This window comes from Phaseolus vulgaris, chromosome 4, assembly GCF_051622355.1.
Source record: "Phaseolus vulgaris cultivar YP4 chromosome 4, ASM5162235v1, whole genome shotgun sequence".
Taxonomy (NCBI): domain Eukaryota; kingdom Viridiplantae; phylum Streptophyta; class Magnoliopsida; order Fabales; family Fabaceae; genus Phaseolus; species Phaseolus vulgaris.
In genome coordinates this window covers 46,936,859-46,961,614 of record NC_143501.1, presented here as the reverse complement: position 1 = coordinate 46,961,614, position 24,756 = coordinate 46,936,859, and the positions used below count along the sequence as shown (strand labels likewise).

At 30.5% G+C, this 24,756-nt stretch overlaps 1 protein-coding gene across 1 annotated transcript; it reads left to right on the top strand.

Annotated features, from left to right (window-relative positions):
• The first annotated feature begins 6,967 nt into the window (after positions 1-6,967).
• On the top strand, positions 6,968-11,292 carry LOC137837888 (transmembrane 9 superfamily member 3). Its single transcript, XM_068647055.1, has 7 exons — positions 6,968-7,482; positions 7,574-7,614; positions 8,049-8,631; positions 9,136-9,273; positions 9,394-9,550; positions 9,658-10,142; positions 10,707-11,292. The coding sequence occupies exons 1-7, from the start codon at positions 7,322-7,324 to the stop codon at positions 10,924-10,926; spliced, it is 1,785 nt and encodes a 594-aa protein (XP_068503156.1). The 5' UTR covers positions 6,968-7,321; the 3' UTR covers positions 10,927-11,292.
• Positions 11,293-24,756: the final 13,464 nt, after the last annotated feature.

Sequence of the window (24,756 nt, the reverse complement as noted above, 5' to 3'; positions counted from 1 at the left end):
TATTTATTATTTATTATTTATTGTGGTGATGAAAATAATATAAAATAAAAATGCTATCATCATCAATTTAAAGCCGGCCAAAATAATAATGGTCCAATAGTAGTATAGTATATAGTAAGTTGAATTAGGGTTACATAATATACGTAACAATAAGGTTTAATAATACGACAAAATCAAAATGTTTCACATCTTTGTTCTCCTATGTTAATATTTCTTACATCTGCCACACATGTGTTCAACTAGGGTTTGGTCCAATCACAGAAACACTACATTTCAGGTTTCAAACTTATATATTATTATAACCTCATATCAAGTTCAAGTTGCAAATGAATATTGATCATAAATCATACGAGTATTTTTTTTTTATTTCAGGTCAGTCTTACTGAGTTGAATAGTGATATCTAACATGAAAATTTTTTATAAAAAAAAAACTATATATGAATATTTTGTCTAAATAAATATATTTTTTTTAATATTTTCATTTTTCAATTTTGTTATCAGTTATCAATTAATGTACTTTTATCTAATGTAGAATTTATAGTTTAAATTAGTTAATGACACTAATTTAAAGAGGTCTAAGGTCGAATTTATTTTATATATTTTTCTTATTTAACATTTATTTTTGTTTTTTTAACTAAGTTATTAATAAGAAGTGTACATGGATTTTATTGATATTTAATTTGTGTCAGATAATTAAATAACGAACTTTGATACAGTATTCCTGTTTATTATTCAATTATTTCATTATTCTATTTTTGTTCTTCAATGGAATAGAAGTAGATGGCCAATAAAAAGGAGGAAATGTGTATCCAAAATTTTGGGCTAACGGTTACTCCATCAAAGACAATTACTTTCTGCACCCGCACCCCACCAGATTTTTATTTGCAAATGACAAACGTGTCCTTAAATAAAATAGGGTATAGATCAAAAGCTTGATAACATTGAAGAACTCAAAGCTTTATTTGATCCAAGTGAGGACGATATTGATTTTTACCGGTGGAAAGTTTAGGATTTATGTTCTAGGATTTAAGTTTTAAGGTTTAGAGTTTAAAGTTTGTAGGGTTTAGGGTTTGTGGATGAGCAATAACCCTAAATTCTAAACCCTAAATCATAAATTTGTATGTAAAAAAGTTCAAATAGAAAAAATATAACAATGAACAATAATTAAGACACTTTCGCCGTCGTCACTATTGATATAAAAGATAATCACAGTTCAAAATTATCGTGTTCACTAATAACTTTCATGTCATCATTTACCATGATCAAAAGACTCTTGTCACCACTATTAATGTAAATGATGACACAGTCATTTGTTATCCAATACAATTTTAAATATTAGTTACAAAATTTCTTATTTATTAAAATGTAGAGATAAGTGAGTTTTTTAAACACTTTTTAAATCAAATGTTTTTTTTAATTCAATTAAAAATATCTGAATTAATAAAAGACTTAAAATTTAATTAAACTTGGTTTTATATTGATTTTAATTATTTTTTTACGGTAAAAAACTATCTTAACTTTTATTTTATGGTTCTACCTGGTATAAAAGATATATTATATATTAGGTTTATAAAAATTATAATAAGTTGTCATTAAATTGATACTTGTGATATTTTAATTTTAAAAAACAACTACACCAATAAAAATAAGTTTTGAAGCATTGACATGATTGATTGGTTATTGAAAGGGAGATAATTTTTCTTGTCACACGTGTGGTGCTGCCCAGATTCACACGTGTGATACTGTCCCAAAAAAAAATAATGTTACAGGCTTTAAGAGATTCTTATAATGGTAGAAGAATGTGCAAAGCTAAACCAATACATAGACAAACTCTTTCTTCAACCAATATTATACTCAGTAACTTCATCACTGCCACAACTTTTTGTCTTCATCTATTAGTTTATTTGTAAATTGCCAAATCTTGAATCTCCAACTTCACCAATTTGTTAGATTCAGAATTATTATATTAAATTTTAGGATTATGTTCTTGGCATCTTAATTTATTTTTTTTAATTTAAATTTTATATTTTGTTCTCAAACGGGTTGGGGTCTAGAGAACTATTGGAGCTACTCCTTTGCTTCTTCGTCGGTCGATCGGTTTGCACTTCAGTTTCCCTCCAAACAAACTCGTTCATCTCCTCTACCCACTTCATTCATCGGCTTTCGCAGTTAAGAACTATCGGATGGTACCTACAAAAGACATTTTGACGCTCAAGCCAGATATAGCATTTGACACTCAGTATTCTGAGCACTATATATTGACATACATGGTTTTTGGATTTTGTGTCTATTTATATAATTGTGGTAGACCTTTCTTATTAAGACAGGTTTTAGAGAACTTGAGTCATGTTTAGAAGTGTCTCTTGATTACTGATTAGCCTCAATAATTCTACTTTAGCATAATTGGATGTGTGGTGCCCGTCGGTGTGATGATCGAGATCGAGACATGGTCTCAGTCGCACATACCTATTAGTACAATTTTTTTATTATTTATAGTAAAAAATTTACTAAAATAGGTCATTGTCATTTTTTTATGTGATAGACGAATTTCCAATGCTAACATGAATCTTATAATATTACAATACAATTCATGGTAGAGATTTGTTTGTTACAGATAATGACTGATTTCAATAGTTTCTTTATTACATATACTCATAAGATATAAAGTTGGGACTAGAGAAAAAAAAAATTAAAAAAAATGCATAAACTATTTTTAACACTAAATTTTAATAAATAAAAAAATACTGAAATTTAAGAACTAATATCATTATTCCAATACACTTAAAGTTATTTGTTTTTAAGGAAGTGTATTTTATTAACAATAATCTTTTAATTCAATTACAAAACTTGAATTTGAGTAATAAAGACAATTTTTTTAATTTTTTTTTATAGATTATTATAGCTGTGAAAAATAATAACAGTTACGAATGATTTAACAGAACACTACCACAAAAAAACACGACATATATTTCAAAAGCAATATAAATAATGAGTCATAAATGTGTCGTAGAGAGTTGGAGAAAGCAGAATGAAGATGAAGATTAAAATAAAAAATAAAAGCAATGAGACAAAATATACACTATTTTTTTAGAACTTTATAGCAATGAATACAGTAAAGTTGATAATTAAATATTTCTTAAAATATCTCTTTTAAGATTATCTAGGAGAAATAAAAATATTTTTTTATTGTAATAAAATAGTTATTTGTTTCATTTTACTTATTTTTCTGTCTATAACACGATATATATATGTATATATATATATAAATGGATTCTTTATTATAACTTTTTTTTACACAAATTTATTTATATATAAATATTTTATTTTATTCTTTTATTTTGATTATTTCATTATTTTATAATTACTTAAATTTACAATAAGAAATATAGTTAATATTAAATTTGAAATGAACTATTTGAGAAAGGTGTAATACATTTATTTGAAAAGAATGAGTCAAATAAAATTTTAAATAGAAACCTGAATTGATAGCAGTCAAACGGGCAACAAGGCAAACTTTTGAGAGAAGTGTGAAAAAAAAAGATTGAAGCGAGAAAAAAAGAAAAAAAAAAGAAACATAAAAAAATGAATGGAAACCACCAAAATTTAGTTTTTTTTTTCATTCTCGTCAATCTAAAGGTATTTTTTATTATTTTATTTTGATCAATTAATATAAATTGCATAAATTATGATTGCTTAATTGTTAATGTTCCTCTTTTTTTATTTTTTACTCTGTTTTTCATTTTCATACAGCAAGTGAAGGTGGAAGAGGAAAACGACAGAGAAGCAGAATATATCAAATTGTTACTTTAATACAGAGCATCTAAATTTTTGCACAGGTACGGAGTTATTTTAATGTCATTGTTGATGTGGGTGTCGACAAGGAGAATGAATGCGTTCCGGCATTGTTGCAGAAAAGAGCAAAGAGATTAGAAAATATATATTTTCTTAGAGTTTGTTCTCATCTTATTCTTTTTCTTTCTCTTTTCGTTATTATATTCCTCTTTTTTTAGTTTTATAGTAGTAATAGATCAAAATTAATGATATACAAATATTGAGAATGAAGCAAATGACGTAATTGTTTTAATATAATTATGGTTATTGTGTTATAAGTTTGAATTTGTTTAATATATTTTTTAGTGTAACTTAACTATTAAAATTGTATGTTGGGTTGGATATCCCACATCGACTAGAGATTAGAGCCTTTCATTGTATATAAGTGGGTGCAAACCTTAATCTCATGAGCCGGTTTTATGGGGTTGAGTTAGGCTTAAAGTTCACTTCGTAATATGGTATCAGAGCCTTTTCGAGCCTATCCTAGTGAGTATTTGTTGGGCTTATCAGGCCACCCACTATCGGACCGCTATCGGACCACCCATAATATATAGTCCAACGCACGAGTTGGTAGTCACTATCGGTCACCCAGGAGTATTTAGCCTTGCAAGGTGGTCCTTGCTGATTCACACGGGATTCCACGTGCCCCATGCTACTCGGGTCAGAGCGTAAGCTAGTGATGCTTTCGGCTACTGGACTTTCGCCATCTAGGGTGCAGCATTCTATGCTGCTTCGCCTAGCAGCACGACACTTGTATAGCTTTCCCACAACCCCGTTTTCACCTACTCATAATTGATGAGATAAAATGTTTTTATCTTATTTTTTCTTAGTGATATTTGATATTTAAAAGTTACAAATACACATATAATAATAATAATAAAAAGTAAAAAATGCAGTTACACAATCACAAGAGTGTTTGTGATTCCGCTAATACACATAATAGTTTTAACCGTTTTGGTAACTCAACTCATAGTATTAGAAAAATCCTTATGATATATATTGGAGTTTCTTTCTTAAAATTATTTTGCTGAAAACTCCTTTTCAATGCATATTGGGATTTATTTTTTAATATCATTTTTATCAAAAACTTATTTTTAAATTTATAAAATTATTCTTTTATTAGATTGCCTCTTATTTTAAGAACTTAGTTTTCACTAAAATCATATAGTCAAAAAGTATGAACTCGATCAACATGTATATGTTATTATATAAAAATGATATACCATTTTTAAAAAAATAATGGTGTGTTTGTATATGGTTTAAATAGTACCTGTCACTGACTTGAATAATTGTTTATCGTCTCTTAGTCGTTCTTCCTTCCTCTTTCTTCTTGCATTCGCTCTCTAGTACTCGATCGAGATTAAACCTGCAAAAGTTCTTTAACAATCAAGTAAGTAAATATTATGTATTACAATGAATGATATATTAATAAAGACGTACCTTATTACTATATAATAATGTATACTTGTAGTGCTAATAGTGGACTATTTCATTTATGGTTCGTATCTATTTCGTATATTTATTAAAACATCATTAACTGATTTATCGAATTTATAACATATTACCTATTTATCACATATCTCTTATGCTTGGATATTGAAATATTTTATAAAAGTTTATTGAAGTTTGTGAATGATGTAATGATTGTGAGAGTATTTTTATTTTTTAAAGGTGTAAAATATAAAATTACAAATTTACCATTGTATTTAAAAAATAGAATAATTGAATATTAGGTATTTTCTTGTAAATTTAGATGAATTCAAATTATTAATAATGTAACTTTATATAGTTTAATAATTAATTTTTTGAAAAAAATACGAGTTATTTAAAGAAAAAATAGTTTACATATAAAATTTTGAATATATGTAAAAATTGTCAATTGTTAGATAAAAATAAATAATTTAAATATTCATAAATTTAAAAATTATAATTAAAAAATCCTTTTGTATTAAATATATATAGTATTATTATATTTATAATAATAATAATTATATAATTTATTTATTATAAATAAATATACATTTTTTATTAAAATTTTATTTTATTGTTAATTATGATTATTTCATTTTGTTAAAAATATTTGTGTTAGTTAAATTTATTTAATAAGAGTAAATTTAGAACTAACCCTATACTAACTTGATTTTTCCCTTTATCTTCAAGGGAAAATGATATTTAGTATTACACTTTATCCTCTATTTCTCTTTTCTCACAAAAATTATGGATGAAAATAACTAATATAGTCACATATCTTTATTTGTGAAATATAAATCCGGATAAACAAGCACACTCTTAATTAATATAATAAATGACATAACTAACTTGACTCTGTACAAATAATTACATATTTTTAAATTTTTAAATAATATATATTATTTCTACCGAAAATTAATGAACGTAACAGAATATATATATTAAATTGTATTATTATTATTCGAATTAATAACTTATAAAAACAAACAAATTATACTAAAAATATAAATACACATAAACATACGTTTTCTGCTAATGGACATTAACTTACTATATCACATGATTCGATAAAGAATGTTTATTTCTAACTACAGCAATTTAGATTCAAATTGAACAAACTTCATTTCCCAAAAAACACGTTTCCTTGCAAAACCAAACCAAACATACAAAAAAAACACAATTTTGTAATCCGACAAATCTTCTATTAAACGTTTCTCTTAATTTTCTTAAACGCATTATTAGCATAATTGCTTACTATTTTTAACAATATTTTAGAATCTAGAAAAAAAACTAAAATAAAGAGACTTTTTTTGCAATATTTTTTTTTTCTTTTAATAATTAACAACTTAATGTGTATATGCATTCCATCTCTTTTTCACTCCATCTTCTTTATTACATGTTTTATTTTTCCTGCCGCATAAGCACTTATCCAAACGCGTCTTTGGCAAAACGTGGATCCAAAATCAGATCTGGTTTGGTTCTAAATCACGTTTTGTGGTCGTGCCCCAAGAAGTTGACTACGAAATCCCACTCCCTCACTCGCTCTCCTTTTTTTAAACTCAATAATAATCACAAAATATTATTATTATTATTAATAAACTTACATAAATTATTTTTTTCTGCTTCTCTTGGTAATTAAAAATGAAAATTTTATAATTTAGGGTTATTTATTTATCAATTAAAGTGTAGGAACTAAAAGTAAAATTTGAATGATAGTTCCACCGAATTTGAGTGAGTGGGAAGCGAGTCAAAATAGAAGAAAAAAACAAAGAGTGTACCAAACTGAGAACCCAAACAATGGGTGGTTAAAGCAGCGTTTGGGCAGAGAGAAATAGAAGAAGGAATTGTGTGCGTGAGGTAAAACATCAAACGTTACAGTGTGGCGGTGAGTCTACGTCACTTGATAATACTCATTCGCGTTTTCCGTTTATTAGCACTCAAACCGCACCTCTTCTCCTTCGTCTCTTCTCTTCTCTTCTTCGTCGGTGGGGTTGGATTTCGAGATCCAAACCTCTTCCCAATGAGGAACCTCTTCTCTTCCTCCTCTTCCTTCTGCCTCCTCCTCTTCACCGCCTTCGCCGCGCTCTCCGCCGTCAGATCTGACTCCTCAGATCACCGCTACAAACAAGGCGACATCGTCCCTCTCTACGCCAACAAAGTCGGCCCCTTCCACAACCCTAGGTACCTAGATCTCTAACCGTTTCATTTCATTGCATTTCCTCTTCTATTATTGTTCATGTTGTTTATTGTTTACCTTTTTTGTTTCTCTCAGTGAAACCTACCGTTATTTCGACCTTCCTTTCTGTCCTCCAGGTTCGTTTCTCTCTCCTTTTTTTTTTATTTGTAATTTTTCCGGGAGACAGTTTTGTTGCAGTCTAGATTTGAATTCTAGACAGTTGACCAATGAGTAGGATGACTTGAATTTGAGACAATTAGTTAAAAAAAGTTATTTGAACTTTGGTTAAGCTGATTTGAATTCGAGACATCTGGTTAGGATGAAATGCCTCTAATTTGAGAGCATTGGTTCGGATGTCTCATATTGGCTTGAATATGATACATTGGTGCACTTGCTTGAGCTGATTCAAATTCACGAAATCTGGTTTGGATGACTCATTCAAATTTGAGGACATTGGAATTTGGTTGGATTGGAATAACCTGTGTTAGTTGATTCACTTGCTTGGTGGTGTAGATGTTTTTTTTTTTTAATTTCATTTATTTATTAATTTTGATTTGTGATTGCTTATCAGTTGATTTGAAAGAAAAGAAGGAGGCGCTTGGGGAGGTGCTGAATGGGGACCGTTTGGTTAGCGCGCCATACGTTCTAGAATTTCAACGTGACAAGGAGTCGGTTCATGTTTGCGACGCTAAGCTATCGAAAAAGGATGTGGCGAGGTTCAGATCTGCTGTCCGTAAGGACTACTACTTCCAGATGTACTATGACGACCTTCCCATTTGGGGGTTCATTGGGAAGGTGGACAAGGAAGGGAAGGACCCTAGTGAGTATAGGTATTTCCTGTATAAGCACATTCACTTTGATGTGTTCTACAACAAGGACAGGGTCATCGAGATCAATGTACGCACTGATCCCAATGCCCTCGTGGATCTCACTGAGGATGCTGAGGTGAATGCCGAGTTTCAGTATACGGTGAAGTGGAAGGAGACCAACACGCCCTTTGAGAAGAGGATGGATAAGTACTCACAGTCGTCATCGCTGCCTCATCATTTGGAAATCCACTGGTTCTCAATTATCAACTCATGTGTCACGGTGCTTCTCTTGACTGGGTTCCTCACCACCATTTTGATGAGGGTGCTCAAGAACGATTTTGTCAAGTACGTGAAATTAGTTCTTTCTGTGTGTAGGGGTTTTAAATTGTGATCACATTTTTGTCATGATATTTGTTATTGTATGACACCCGAGCGAATTGTAGACAAATTCGACTACAATTATAGTTGCAGTTTTTTGCAATTTAGTCGCATGAAATCGCAGCTACATTTGCTGTCACAGTTTTGTCCGTCTTGATATTTGCAGGAAAGTGTGGACAAATTGTTGGTTCAGTTGCATTTTTTGATATTGTGGACAATGCAACCACAGTTGCAGTCACAGTTTTATAGTGACAATGCTTGATATTGTGCGACATTGCAGATGAATTTTGCCACAATTGCTACTGCAATTTGGTTGCTATCCTTGACATTGTGGATAATTGTGGCTACAATTGTAGCTATGGAGACCTAAAAAGCTTTTGCTTGGCTAGGATTGTGGTTGTGGACCATTTTTTAAAACCTTGTTTGTTTGGGATTAATTATGCATATTGCTTATGTTTGAATTGCGAATAGGTATGCACATGATGAGGAGACTGCAGAGGATCAGGAAGAGACTGGCTGGAAATATATCCATGGGGATGTGTTTAGGTTTCCCAAGTTCAAGTCTCTATTTGCAGCTGCGCTTGGATCTGGCACTCAGTTGTTTACCCTGTGAGTTAGCGCCGGCCTGTTTTAATTGTGTCTATCAGTGAAGGTTGTTTTGGGAAAACTAAATTCTGATAATTTATTTATTATCTAACTGAATTAGTTGCAATTATGTGTGGTTTGCAGTACTTTGTTCATATTCATATTGGCACTTGTTGGAGTGTTTTATCCATACAATCGAGGAGCGTTATTTACTGCACTTGTTGTCATATATGCACTTACTTCCGGGATTGCCGGGTATACTGCAACTTCATTCTATTGTCAGCTGGAAGGAACAAACTGGGTATTTGCTTAGGATTTTTTTTTCTCTGCTATTAGGTGTCATGTTCATTAAAAGTGCGTTTGTTTTCAGAGAATAATGGTTTTATTTTCTTGGTTTTGTCATGACAGGTTAGGAATCTGCTGTTGACAGGATGCCTTTTCTGTGGTCCTCTGTTTCTGACGTTCTGCTTTTTGAACACTGTTGCAATTGCTTACAAGGCGACTGCTGCCCTCCCATTTGGGACAATTGTGGTTATAGTTCTGATATGGACACTTGTTACATCTCCTTTGCTTGTATTGGGAGGGATAGCTGGGAAGAACAGCAAGGTTGAATTTCAAGCTCCTGTTCGCACAACTAAATATCCAAGGGAGATTCCACCTCTGCCATGGTATCGTGGACCAATTCCTCAGATGGCGATGGCAGGATTTTTGCCTTTTAGTGCTATATACATTGAACTTTACTATATATTTGCCAGTGTTTGGGGCCACAGAATTTATACCATCTACAGCATCCTGTTCATTGTCTTCATCATTCTCTTGATTGTTACTGCTTTCATTACTGTGGCATTGACATACTTCCAGCTTGCTGCTGAGGATCATGAGTGGTGGTGGAGGTATGAAATAACCGTTTATCACAATTTTCTTTCTTGTTTCTTATGGCTGGGTGTTTATATTCCCTGTCGCTGGTTAGTGAATGAGATGTTACCTGATTTGAATTAACTGCTAGATTCCTGGATGATATAACAGATGTATTGTCATCGATAATAGGTGGGCTTGTGCAAACAATTTAATTAGGTGCTTCTTAACTAAGAGCTTATCATACAAGCTTATTTTGATTAATTTCACTTTTAAGGTAAAACAGTTTATGAAATAAGCTTAATTTATAAAGCTTAACTTTCCAAGACAGATGTATTGGTAATATTGTTTTTGACAAGTTACTTCAAACATTAGGGCTTCATTTCTGAATTGGCTAATTCTCTGTTGATGGTTTTTTTAAGCGTCTGACTTATGAACAGGCACGGATAGATATTCTTACTTTCATGGTTTTGTGTGTGTTTCTTTATATATTTATATTGATGCTACTATTCTTGAGGGGAAAAAAAGGATTATGGGTATTTTAACCTCTTTATTTTTGGGATTTAAGTCACTTGACCTCTGTGTTGTTATTTTCCTTGCAGATCATTCCTTTGTGGTGGTTCAACTGGGTTATTTATCTATGCCTACTGTCTGTATTACTACTATGCACGCTCCGACATGTCTGGATTCATGCAGACCTCATTTTTTTTCGGATACATGGCCTGCATATGTTATGGTTTCTTCTTGATGCTGGGAACTGTAGGATTCCGTGCTGCATTGCTCTTTGTCCGCCACATTTATCGATCCATCAAGTGTGAGTAGGCATTTTGTCCTCTCGAGTCCACTAGAGCTATTGTCTTAATTTCATAGGGCATTCTGTAGAAAATTATAGTAATTTTGCAGTTCTTTCTCGTGTACTATAAGGGAAGCTGGGTTGGGTGGGTTTCTAGCTTCCAGAGCAACTTTTTAAATGGCAAAGGGTGCTTTTGGGATAACGTCTGTGTACTACCATATCTTTAACCAAACTCTTGCAATACTTTTTGGTCCTTTTGAACGAACGTTCTTCTTCATGTCAATTTTCTACCTTTGTCAAAACATTTAAGTTTTCCTTAGAGATTATGGTAAATCCATGTTGTAACACGTTTCTCTACGTGAAAAGATTTAGAAATCTTATCAGATATTATTTTATCTCCCAGTACCTATTTTTAGATAGAAAATGCTTCACATTCAATCATGTTCATTCCCATAAACAGGTTCAGATTAAAGATATCAAATCTTAATTTGGTGAGATAAAAAATAGCAAAACAAAAGTTTACATTTTGGGGAAAGAAATAGGCAGCAAATATGCTAAGAGCAAAGAATGCAAGCCAGTGGGACTTTACTTCAACTCAGAAAACAAAGACCTGGTTCTGACTAGCTCTTAAGCCAGTCAGCATACACGAGGTTGCACTATATGGTTCTTACATAATGCTTCATTCCAACCCTTCCAAATTTCCCATAGCATCATAGGAAAAATGAGCCCCACATTCTGCATGTTATCAGACACATTCGATGAAGGGACTGGAATTTGGAAGGAATTTCATTCTTGGCAAATATTTTTCCTCTTTCACAAAAAGACGATAATTTTCTTTATTTATGGCATTACATATATAGCAAATAGCATGAGGAATAATGTGTCTAAGTGAATGATGACAAAGCATCACGACCAATCTGAAAAAAGAGCAGCTTATATGGGTAAGAAATAGCAATTTTAATTTAGAAATTTAAAATTATAGTTTAGCATAAGGCCAACAAAATAATTGTCTGAACCTGAAAATTAACAGTAAAAGTTGACCTTTCTTGTTGGGCAAATGCTTCTACACCTAACCATTTTTAACCTACACCCAACATGTTCTTTTTTAATTTTAAATAAAAATTCAGAATTAAAAATAATATATTCTGGAAAAATAAATCCAGATTATTGAGTTTTGGAAATAAAAATCTAAAAACAAAAATTAAAATTCTATTTCGGATAAAACAATCAAGAATTAAAAATAATACATTGCAGAAAAAAATCCAAAAAAGAGTTTTAGAAATGAAAATCTGGAAAAAAAATGAAGAACCCATTATGGATAAAAAAATCCGTAATATAAAATTTCATTCCGGAAAAAAAAAATCTGGAACACATATTTTGGAATTTTTTTAAAGGACAATTTTGTCTTTTCTGCTAAAATCGGGTGCAGTTATAATATAAAATTTCACTCCGGAAAAGAAAATCTGAAACACATATTTTGGATTTTTTTTAGGACAGTTTCGTCTTTTTCGCTGAAATCGGGTGCAGTGATATGGTGCAGGAAGCAATTGTCTTCTTGTTGTTTTTAATAAGACTGTTTCTTCCTGTACCTCCATATCTTCTTCTTCCACCTCCATACACAATATGAAAATACACCTTTATATCTTCTTCTCCTACCTCCATACACAATATGAAAATACATTTTTATCCTTCTTGTGTCATCCTCATAAAGTAGTTTCTGGATTATATAATCCATAAATTTATTTGAAAAAAGACTTCCGAATTAGTTAAATAAAATTTTCAGATTATGTAATCCATAAAATAATCATGCATTTGAAAAAAAACTTCTGAATTATGTAATCTGGAAGCTAATTACAAATTTAAAAAATGACTTTCGGAATATTATAGAGGAATATTTTTGGAAATTTGAAAATATATGGAGGTGAGAGAAGAAGGTATGGAGGTGTAGGAATAAACAGTTTTTTAATAAAAGGGGTCTTTCTTTACATTGAAATGTCCATAATATTATTTTGGCAATTGCTTCCTGCACCTTATTAAATTTGAATCTGTTATCAAATTTGAATTTGCTATGTGAAATAAAAATAATGCCCTTAAATAAAAATAGATATGAGTAAAAAATACATTTCAGACTCTCTCTTTTCCAAAATGTGTTTTCGAATTTTTTCTTCTTCTGGAACATATATTTTTTTTATTTGAAATTACTTTTTTATAATGGAATTTTGATTTTTAATTCTGTTCTGGATTTTAATTTTCGAAATACAATAATCTATTATGGATTTTCTTTTTAAGAATGTATTTTTTCCAAATTTTGAATTTTAATTTCCAAAATTAAAGGTATTTTTGCAAATTAAAAAAAAAGGTTGGGTGTGGAAGAATTTGCCTATTGTTTTTTCATTGTTTGCATGCATATCTTGCATTCCAACAGAAACCATTCTTGCCATATTCAAAGTTTTGCACAAATTTTTTTAAAAATTATATTTTTTATTCATTTGGCGGTTCTAAACATGATACTCCTCATTGTTAATACATACTTATAACTAGTAAACCAAACCAGATATTAATAAATGGATTATATGAAACATATTTATTTATATTTTATGAAAACTAAATTGCAGCCTTGTAAGAGACAGAGAAGTAAATATATATATATATATATTTTTTTTTTTTATATTTTGGAAGATAAATATAGATATACCATCACATATAAGTCTAAGGGTTGTATTCACCAATAAATAAAGACTTTCTAATTAAAATATTTTGGAATTTTAATATAACTAACGTCTAATTAAAATACAAAGAAGATATTTTTCAATGTGTTTTCTATTCATTAATTAGTGGAGAAAGAATTAACAACAAAATTAAATTGCATTTAATGAAACAAATAATAACATTGGGTTTATTGAAGACTTTCTTCCAATTGGCTGAATGAATCAAATTCAGGATAACAACAAAAAATTGATGCAGCTTAGAATCTGTTGTAATATACCAATCTAGAAATGAAACGAGGTCGTTAAAATAAAAGATTTATTTATTTATAAAAGTAATATATATATATATATATATATATATATATATATATATATAATGAAGGTTAAAATTTTTGTGGTTGATTTCTTTGTAAAATTTTTCATGTAACTCTAAGGTTTTGATCATTAAGTTTTTTAATTCTCTATAATAGTTATTTTAATATTATAATCTCCTGGAAAACTGGATTATGTGAGAGGTTGTTGTACCTCCAAGTTAAACAATAAATAACAATAACGAAGAAATAACAGTAACGATACTTACAATAACACTTAATGAGTCACATTCATAACGCGAAATAGCGGCAAATATCTTCAACAAATCAGTTAAATATTGATTAACGGAAAGGTGTTACAAATATTTTTTCAGATATTCCAATATTCCTATATACCAATATACCTTCCTATTAATCAAGGACCACGATGCATATCAATCAATAACTGATATCTGACCCATCATGTCAAGGGTCCATGATGTCTCGCGCCTATGTATTCGTATTTTTTATTTTTGCTTTTAATGTATATCTTTATTTTATTTTTATTATTATGTATCCAATATTTTATTTCTATCATTATTATGTATTTTCATTTTTTTATTGTTATTATCATTATCATATGTGTATTTTTATTATTAAAATGAACTATAAATTCATATTGTAATATTTTAATTCGTTAAAACTTATGTGTATTTGTATCTTTTAAATATTAACATGTGTATTCACATTTATTTTTATTTTTATTATTATATATCGGTATTTTTTTATTTTTATCACTACCACATTTGTATTTCTCTTTATTAAAAAGAACTATAATACATAATATACAATTTATTTTTATCATTTTTTTAATTCTATTTCCATTTTTTTAATGTATTTTTTAATTGAAATGATTACTTAATAATATAAGAAAAATGAATGAAAAACAATTTTACTCTCTAAATGAAGTTATCAAATAAATCTAAATTAGTATTAGTGTGGTTTTTATATAGAATGTTACTTCAAACGGATGGAATTTTCTTTTTAAACTTTGAAATTGTTAAAAAGTATTAATCTATTAAAATATTCTTATCACATATTTTTCTCATATTTTTAATGATTTTTTAATTATATATATATATATATATTACTTTTATATTGTGATATTGTAAAAAAATAAATAAATATGTTTATCTTAATTAATATTAGATAAATTACTTGAATGAATTTTGAAAAAAAACCTTCATTTTAATTTAAATATTTTATTATTTTATGTATCTTAATTAGTATTTCAAACTAAAAAAAAATGTAGGTCTTAATTAATAATTTTTTAGTGATTATAGTAATATTTAACTTTTTAAATTAAATATATAGACGATCATATATTTATATATTCATTTTGTTTTAACATAGATTATGAAAATTATGTCATAAAAATATTTTTATTAAATGCATATTGATTGAAATTTATTAAAACTCATTAAATTTAGTAAAATTATGTTTATTCTGGTTTAAACAATAATTTTAAAAGACCTCCCATTAAATTATGTTTCACAAAAAAAAAAAATCTTTATAAAGAAAATTATAAACCAAAATAAGACAATATATAAAATAAAAAATTAAAACATTTTACATACTAATTTTACTGTTCAAATTTGAATTAGAATGATGATGAAAAAACATTATTCTATGGTTACAAAGGTGGAATTGGAGTATGAGAAGTCATCACTTTTCATTTTTTTATAATTAATTTAGTATAAAGTAAAACAAAAAAGTTTAGAAGGTTTGAATTATAATGTAGAGCAATATTGAGAAAATACAGGTTTTATGTTATCAAATTACAAAGATGATCACTAAGAGAGAGAAAATCCAAGGAGAGAGGAGAAAATCCACTGAGAAGACTAAAAACAACTAAAGAATTATTATATGCAGAAAAAAATCACAACAAATATTAGTTTTAAAAACAAATAAGAAATACCAAATGATCATAGAAACGATAATTAATATGTATTTAACTTTAATGCTTTATAATTAAGATATAAAAAATTGAGGTATATATATATATATATATATATATTATATTTGTTGCACTTTTTTTATACCCATTGAAACAGGATTGTTTCGCAACCAACTTTCTCTCAAAATTGCAACAATATTCTTCTCTCCCAGAGGAACTAAATGTAGTGAACATCCACATACTTCAATATATATGCATATAATTCAAATTCATGGTAAATAATGAATTTCCCAAAGAAGAAGAAAAAGAAGAAAAACTAAAAGGGAACAACGAGAACCTTTGCAAAAGTAGGTTGTTAAGGTCATATGTCATTGATTTGGACTTCACACTAGCAGTTGAAAAAGAAAAGTGTCAAAACTGGGCTTTTGGGCTTTTTGGGCTTCTGCTGGGCCTTTTTCCCTTTCCAGTTTTTCCTTTTAGTTTCTGCTGTTTGCACCCTTGTATTTAAGTTTACTTTTAGGGTTTTCTGAAACTAGAAGTAACATTACTACTGAATAATAATTCTATTGAGTTCTCTCATCTCCCATGTTTGCTTTCTTCTCTTGCAATTCTCTTCTTCACCAAAGATTCAACATAATCTATTACTTTTGTAAATATTACAGAACCTTGCTGATTTCTCTAAGATGGTATCAGAGCTCTTCACCGTGAAGAGCTCTGTTGCGCGCTCTGAATTCGTCCCTTCACTCTATCAAGATTTGTTCCCTTTCGTTTTCTTTATTTTACGCTTTTCTGTTTTTCGTTTTTGACGATTTTTCCTTTTTCCGCAGTTTGTGATTTCGTGCTTCAATGGCTGCTGAAAACCCTAATCGGAGTGAAACTCCAATTTCTAATCAAAGCAAGAACGTTGCTCAAGGAGAAAATTCTACCCACAGTTTCCTGTATCTACATCCCAGTGAGAATCCCGCGACTCCTCTTGTGTCTCCGCTTCTTGATTCAACCAATTATCATTCTTGGAGCCACTCAGTCATCACTGCATTAAGCGCAAAGAACAAAGTGGAGTTCATCAATGGTACCACTACCCGACCTCCTGAGACCGATCCTTCTTTCTCATCCTGGACGCGTTGCAACAACATGGTGGCATCCTGGCTTGTGCATTCGGTTTCTGTTCATATGCGCCAGAGTATCCTATGGATGGATAAAGCACTAGACATTTGGAATGATCTCAAGGCTCGTTTCTCACAAGGGGATTTATCTCGTATCTCTGACCTTCAGATGAATGCCTCCTCTCTCAATCAAGGTGATCTTTCTGTTTCCGACTTTTTCACTAAACTTAGGATAATCTGGGATGAATTAGATAATTTTAGGTCTGATCCTGTATGTTCCTGCAATGTGCCTTCTATTATTGCTCAAAGAAAAAGAGAGGATCAGGCAATGCAATTTTTACGTGGCCTTAATGATCAATATAACAACATAAAAGCTCATGTCCTTCTCATGGAACCTGTCCCTGATATTACCAAAAATTTTTCTCTAGTTGTTCAACAAGAACGCCAATTTAACAGTATTGTTCTTGTTGCTAATATTAGAAATGCTTCCCCTGTCACTCACACCAATAACACTACCTGTTCGTTCTGTGGTAAACTGGGTCACACCGAAAATGTTTGCTTTAAGAAAAATGGTTTTCCTAACCAAGATAACAAAGGACCAAAATTTGGCTATGGTAAAAGATTTTGTACTTACTACAATAGAACTGGTCATACTATTGATATTTGCTACAAGAAACATGGGTATCCTCCTGGATATAAATCCCAGTATGGTAAGGCTCCTCAATTAAACAACATCACCACTGTCATACAAGAAGAAAGTTCTGAAAATCAAGATCAGGATAAACTGAATAGTGGAGGAGATTTCCGCATCACTCAACATCAATATAAGATTCTCCCAGACCTTCTGAAAACTGTCAGCAGTTCCAACAATCAAGTGCAAGTGAACCAGGTTGGTTCCATCTCTGCTAATCATCAGGATCAGATTTCAGCCATCACAGGTAATATCCATAAATTCAAAAACTCCATTTTTAATGAATACACTTGGATACTAGATTCTGGAGCCACAGACCATGTTTGCTTTTCTTTGTCTAACTTTACATCATATAATCATATTAAACCGATTACTATTAAGCTTCCTAATGGGAATTGTGTTATTGCTTCTTGTTCAGGCACTGTTTTCTTTAATGAAAAATTCATTCTTAAAAATGTTTTATATGTACCAGATTTTACTTTTAATCTTATTTCCATATCCCAATTGACTGCATCTCTTAAATGTGAACTTATTTTTTCCGCTACTGAGTGTTTAATACAGAACTCCATGACCAAAGACAAGATTGGTACAGTTGATATTGTTGATGGTCTATATGTTCTCAATAAGATTGATGGCAGCATTCTGAGTTGTACTGCAAGACAAAATAATATTTGGCACCTCAGATTGGGACATCCTTTAGAAGAAAGGTTAAAAATTCTGCAAAACTATTATCCTAACATTCGCATTGACAAGAATTATATTTGTGATGCATGTCATCAAGCAAAACAAAGAAAAATTCCTTTCTTTCCTAGTAATACTCAAACTGCTCATGCTTTTGAATTGCTGCATATTGATATTTGGGGCCCCTGTTCTGTTGTATCAATACTTGGTTTTAAATATTTTCTTACCATAGTTGATGATTTTACTAGATATACTTGGCTCTTTCCCATGCATAACAAATCTGAAGTCAGTGCTAGTATTATTAGTTTTGTTGCATATGCTGAAAATCAGTTTTCTATTAAAGTCAAAACCATTCGCACCGATAATGGTATTGAATTTTCTATGCATGATTACTTTGCCTCTAAAGGGATTGTCCACCAAACCACTTGTGTTGAGACACTTGAGCAAAATGGCATTGTTGAAAGAAAGCACCAACACATTTTAAATGTAACACGGGCTCTCCTTTTTCAGTCTAAACTTCCTGCTACTTTTTGGTGCTTTGCCGTACAACATGCTGTTTTCCTCATTAATTGTATGCCTATTCCGCTGCTTAATAATGCCACTCCCTATGAAAAACTGCATAAAAAGCTATGTGATATCTCTTTCATTTGTGTTTTTGGATGTTGGTGTTATTCTTCAACTATCCTTGCTCATAGAAAAAAACTGGACAGCCGCGCTGTTCCAGGTGTTTTCCTTGGTTTTAAGTCAAACACAAAAGGTTTTCTGTTTTTAAATCTTAATAACCATAAAATAGATGTGTCAAGAAATGTTATCTTTTATGAAAATTCTTTTCCTTATCATTCAAAGTGATGATTTAAACAATTTTTCTTTACCTATACCGCAAAACTATGCCCAGACTCATGATGATTTTTACATGCACACTGAAAATATTAATGATACTAATAGTTCCTCTAATAATACTCTTGAGATTGATAATATACCTGTAGCAGAAGGCCCCCTGCTTACCTTCAAGACTTTGATGTACCCAATCTCAACAATAATACTGTAAGTACTAAACACTCTATTCATTCCTTTTTAAATTACAATTCCTTATCCAAGCATTTCAAAAATACAATAATGTTAATTACTTCTGCTGAGGAACCTCAGAATTATGAAGAAGCTGTCCTATACCCATCTTGGATCCAAGCCATGAAGGATGAACTGGAGGCACTCCAAAATAATGACACATGGTCCTTAACCAGCCTTCCTTTTGGAAAAACAACAATTGGGTGTAAATGGGTTTATAAAGTCAAGCATCATGCAGATGGCTCTATTGAACGCTACAAAGCCCGCTTAGTAGCAAAAGGGTACAACCAAATTGAAGGACTGGACTTCTTAGATACCTTTGCTCCGGTAGCAAAGCTGACCACTCTACGACTTCTCCTAGCTCTAGCAGCAGCTCAAAATTGGACACTCAAACAACTAGATGTAAACAACGCCTTCCTACATGGAGATCTAGATGAAGAAGTTTACATGCAATTACCTCCAGGTTTTCCAACCCCTTCTCCCAATCTTGTTTGTCGCCTCAAGAAGTCTCTTTACGGGCTCAAACAAGCAGGTAGGCAATGGTATGCTAAACTCTCAAGCTTTCTACTTTCACATAATTATAAAATTTCCACTGCTGACCACTCTTTATTTCTGAAACATGATGACAAACACACCACGACACTGCTGGTCTATGTGGATGACATCATTCTCACTGGAACTAATCCTAAGGAGATTTCTACCATCACTGGTTTGTTACACAATTTTTTTCATATTAAAAATCTTGGTGATTTAACTTATTTTCTTGGTATTGAAGTGGCTCGTAATACCACTGGAATTCACATAAGCCAAAGAAAGTATATTCTGGATCTGCTTAAAGATGCTGGAATGCTGGGATGTGCGCTTGCTCCTACACCAATGCTCCACAATAATAAAATCTCATTTATAGTGACTGATAGGACGTCTCATTTATCTTACCAACCCCCGGCCATACATCTCCTTCTCAGTAAATCACCTTAGTCAATTCGTCTCACACCCAACTAATGAGCATCACCAGGCAGCAATGCGCATTCTTCGCTATCTTAAAAGAACTCCGGGCACAGGTATATTCTTACACAATAAATCTCCCATTCAATTAAAGGCATATAGTGATTCTGATTGGGCTACATGCCCTGAAACTCGCAAATCCATAACTGGTTTTTCTGTATATTTGGGGGAGTCTCTTATATCTTGGAAGTCCAAGAAGCAACAAACTATATCCAGGAGTTCATCAGAGGCAGAATATCGTGCCCTTGCTGCAACCACTTGTGAGATTCAATGGATAACATACCTGCTGCATGATTTACACATTCAACACCAGCAACCAGCCCTTCTCTATTGCGACAACCAAGCTGCTATCCAGATTGCGCACAATCAAGTCTTCCACGAACGAACCAAACACATAGAGATCGACTGCCATGTTGTCAGGGAGAAACTCAACACAGGCCTTCTCAAACTTCTCCCTATTCCTTCCTCATTGCAAGCTGCAAACTTCTTCACCAAGCCTCTACCTATTGCTCAATTCAACATTCTGTTTTCCAAGCTAGGAATGAAAGATATCTATTCCTAGCTTGAAGGGGGCTGTCAAAACTGGGCTTTTTGGGCTTCTGCTAGGCCTTTTTCCCTTTTCAGTTTTTCCTTTTAGTTTCTGCTGTTTGCACCCTTGTATTTAAGTTTACTTTTAGGGTTTTCTGAAACTAGAAGTAACATTACTACTGAATAATAATTCTGTTGAGTTCTCTCATCTCCCATGTTCGCTTTCTTCTCTTGCAATTCTCTTCTTCACCAAAGATTCAACATACTCTATTACTTTTGTAAATATTACAGAACCTTGCTGATTTCTCTAAAAAAAAGTGGGAAAATTATATTACAAATACGAAGAAAGAAATTGTAGTTGATGTTAAACTAATGATCAGAAAACGAATTCAATCTTATTATGTTGCTTAGTTCGAAAAAATCTTCTTCTGAAGAACTTACATCAATCTCTTTTTCAATCTTGAGTATAAACTAGACCTCTCATTAGATAACAAAACTTGCATAGTCATTAGAAAAAACCACAAATGAATGAAAATTGCAAAAATCAAAAGAGAGAAAAAAGAGCAACATGAACATAGAGAAAAGGAGAAAAACGTATAGAGAGAGAAGGAGAGCATGTTTCCAAATTTAACATTAAGACTCATTTTTTTTTCTCAATTTTCAATTTAAGTAATATTTTTCAATTTTACCATTTCAAAATTGTTGTAACTGTTCAAGTAGTTACAAAATAATTAAATAAAATAATAAAATAATTAAAGAGAACCAACCAAGAAGGTGATGTGCATAAACAAAACTTACCACCAGATATTGAGTTTAAAAAAAATATAAATATTAATTTTAAAAATAAAAAAAAAACAATTGTCAAAATCAAATCTCATAAAAATTGTAGTATATTTAGTAACTGCTAAAAAAATACAAAATGACTGAAATATCAAAAATAAAATAATAAAATAAATATTAAAATGAGGGTAAAATAGAGAAGTAATTTATGTAAAAAAAAAAACAGTTAAGGGGAAATCCCTATATATATAGTTATAGAAGTAATAGACTATTCATTGTTTAAAATATTTGTCAATAAAATAAAGTAAAACTAAAAAATTATAGTTTTTAAAAATGTTTTTACCCAATAACTTCATTAAGAAAATTTTCCTAGGCAAGATAAACTATACACTACCGAGACTTTATTTGTTATTTTTTCTTTTTATTTTTAAAATAACATGTAATCAATTTCAAAGGGAAGACTTACTTGTTTTATCTGATTACTTTTTACCCAACCAATGAAGACATTACAACCATCTTTCTCAATTGATCCCAAGAATCCATGAATGCATTTCTTTTGCCTGAGTGTTGCATTGGGGTCATTTTCTAACCACAGGAGATCTATAAACTCAAAGACAACCAAACAAAAAATCTAATAAGCACATATGTCAAAACAACCCAACATGGACAACTGTTAACAGAACAAAACATGTAGTTCTCATTGTTCCTTTCAGTTTGTTTCAAACGATAAACTATGACTTTTTAAACATACCATTCCAACACATGTTTAACAAAAACTAAGTACAACTACAACAATCAAGGAAAGCAAAAATTGGCCACTTTCTCTCTGAGAAAGCTTTGGAAAGCCTCACACATTCCTTCACGCTCATTTGATATTATAAACAAAAAGAAAAAAATATTTCGTAGTTCCTGGAACGAAACTACTTCTGATATTTTGAATATGTAAATAGAAAATGCAAAAGAGGCTTGATGGGTTTGTATAGCCTTCAGTTTAGTTTTAAATTTTAAAATATTTAAAAATTTTGAAAATTTGAAGTGTTTTGAAAAGGTTTTAGGGTTTGAAAATTTGATGAAAGTCAAACACCTTTGCAACAATTATGAAACATGCCAACCATTAGATTGTCTTCTAATTCTGATAATTGACCAACTTTCTCTTATAATTCTCATAGACTAGCATCTATGCTTTGTTGAGATTTCATTGTATTTACCATTAATTGTCTCATCAGCTTCTCTAAAGATGACTCTTTAAGATTGTGAGGAATATTTTCTATTTGCAAAAATGGTTGAAAAGGTTTTTGACTTTCATCAAAATAATATTGCTGATAATATGGTTGTTGTTGAGGTTGCTCATAAGACTGCTGACAATATGGATTATAATGCTGAGGTTGTTGAAAATATGGCTCACATTGTTGTAGAAGTTGATTATAAAATTGTGAAGGTTATTGCAAATATGGTTCATAATGAATATCAAAATTGTAAATTTCTTTAGCAAATTTTCGCTCCATTTTGGAATTGAAAAACATGGGAGATATGTAATGGACACCAACACCTATTAGACGCCTCAAAGCAATTTTTTTTTAATTGAAAGCAAACAAAATCAACTCCCAGGAAATAGAGGTGAGTCACATGTGGATAAACTTAAAAACCAAGTTTCCCCTGAATTGCCTTCAATTTAAAAAAATTAAAGAGTAGCAACTGAAGTGTCTATCCTAAAAAAAATTAGAAGGAAAAAAAATGCAAAAATAAATATAGAAAATAAAAACAACAACAATAAAAAACATAAATAAATAAAGAATGTCAGAAAAAAATAATAACTAAAAACGGAAAAGATATAAAATAAAGACAAAACAAAATAAGATAAAATATATAAAGAAATAAAATCAAAACAAAACAAGATAAATATAAGAGATATGAGGAGATAAAATAAAAACAAAATCAAAATAAGATAAAGATAACAAATATAAGGAGATAAACAAAAATATTTAGAATATTAGATTTTTTTTTTCATTTTTAAGGTCATATTAAATAAATAAAAACTAATAAGAAGAAAACACAAGTTAAATATGCAGAAAAAAAATTATGCAGATAAAAAAAACCTAATAACCAAAATCAAATTGAATTCTCTGACAACGATGACAAATTTGATAACTATTGTTTTGATATCAAATTAAAATGATTCCAACATTGTCTATGTCTAATGCTAGAAAAATGATAATATATAAGTGGTCAGATGACCTCAAGTCGTCCTCAAGTCGTCTCCAACGAATCCGATACTAAAATTAGTAAATCAGTTTTTAGAATTTATCTGCAAGCAATAAAAGTTAGAAAGAACAACAAAGATAAAAAGGGATTGAAATAGTTGTGTAGAAAATATAAAAGTGATTAAAATAGCAAATAAAAAGCGGTTGATCCCTAAGTTCTTCCACCATTGAATCTTACAGGTTCTCTAAAGATTCATCTTTTCTCAATCCTCGAACAGAGCTGAACCAGATTGAACTTGCACCAATCTGATTCAATTGAAACTCACCAGTAAAGCATGCGTTGACTAGTTTAATCAGTACCCACTTTGTTCCATGTGTATACTATATGAGAATGCTTATCTATTCTCTCTTGAATCATGCGTCCAAGAAATTAATTAGAACAATGTGAACTAACTAAGAAATCAAAGTTTAAGATAAGGAATGCACACAATCATGCGTTCAAGTATAACCTCTCACAAAGACCAGTTTTCCAGGAGATTAGAATATTAAATTAAAAAATGAAACTTTATAAATCAAAGCCTCAGAAGTCAATGAGAAATTACAAAAGAATCAACCAAAAAAGGTTTAGCCTTCCATGCAGAGGCAAAACAAAAGAATTATAAAGAAGAAAACAAACTAATAAACCCTATGAAGCTCCCCTTTCTCCTTGATGCTTGTGTCCTTTTATAGACTTTTTTGCTCTAAGGATTTTGGAAAAATATTGTAGTTTAGATTTTGTTAACCGTGTCTAACTTTCTAACTTTCCAGAATTCTTGTATTAGTATAAAATTTGCTTCCAATTTTGTTTATG

Excerpts from the sequence above, each read along its gene's own strand:
- LOC137837888 (XM_068647055.1), top strand. The coding sequence starts at position 7,322 with ATGAGGAACCTCTTCTCTTCCTCCTCTTCCTTCTGCCTCCTCCTCTTC. Across the intron at positions 7,483-7,573 it reads GGCCCCTTCCACAACCCTAG|TGAAACCTACCGTTATTTCG; the intron begins GTACCTAGATCT and ends TGTTTCTCTCAG. Across the intron at positions 8,632-9,135 it reads CTCAAGAACGATTTTGTCAA|GTATGCACATGATGAGGAGA; the intron begins GTACGTGAAATT and ends AATTGCGAATAG.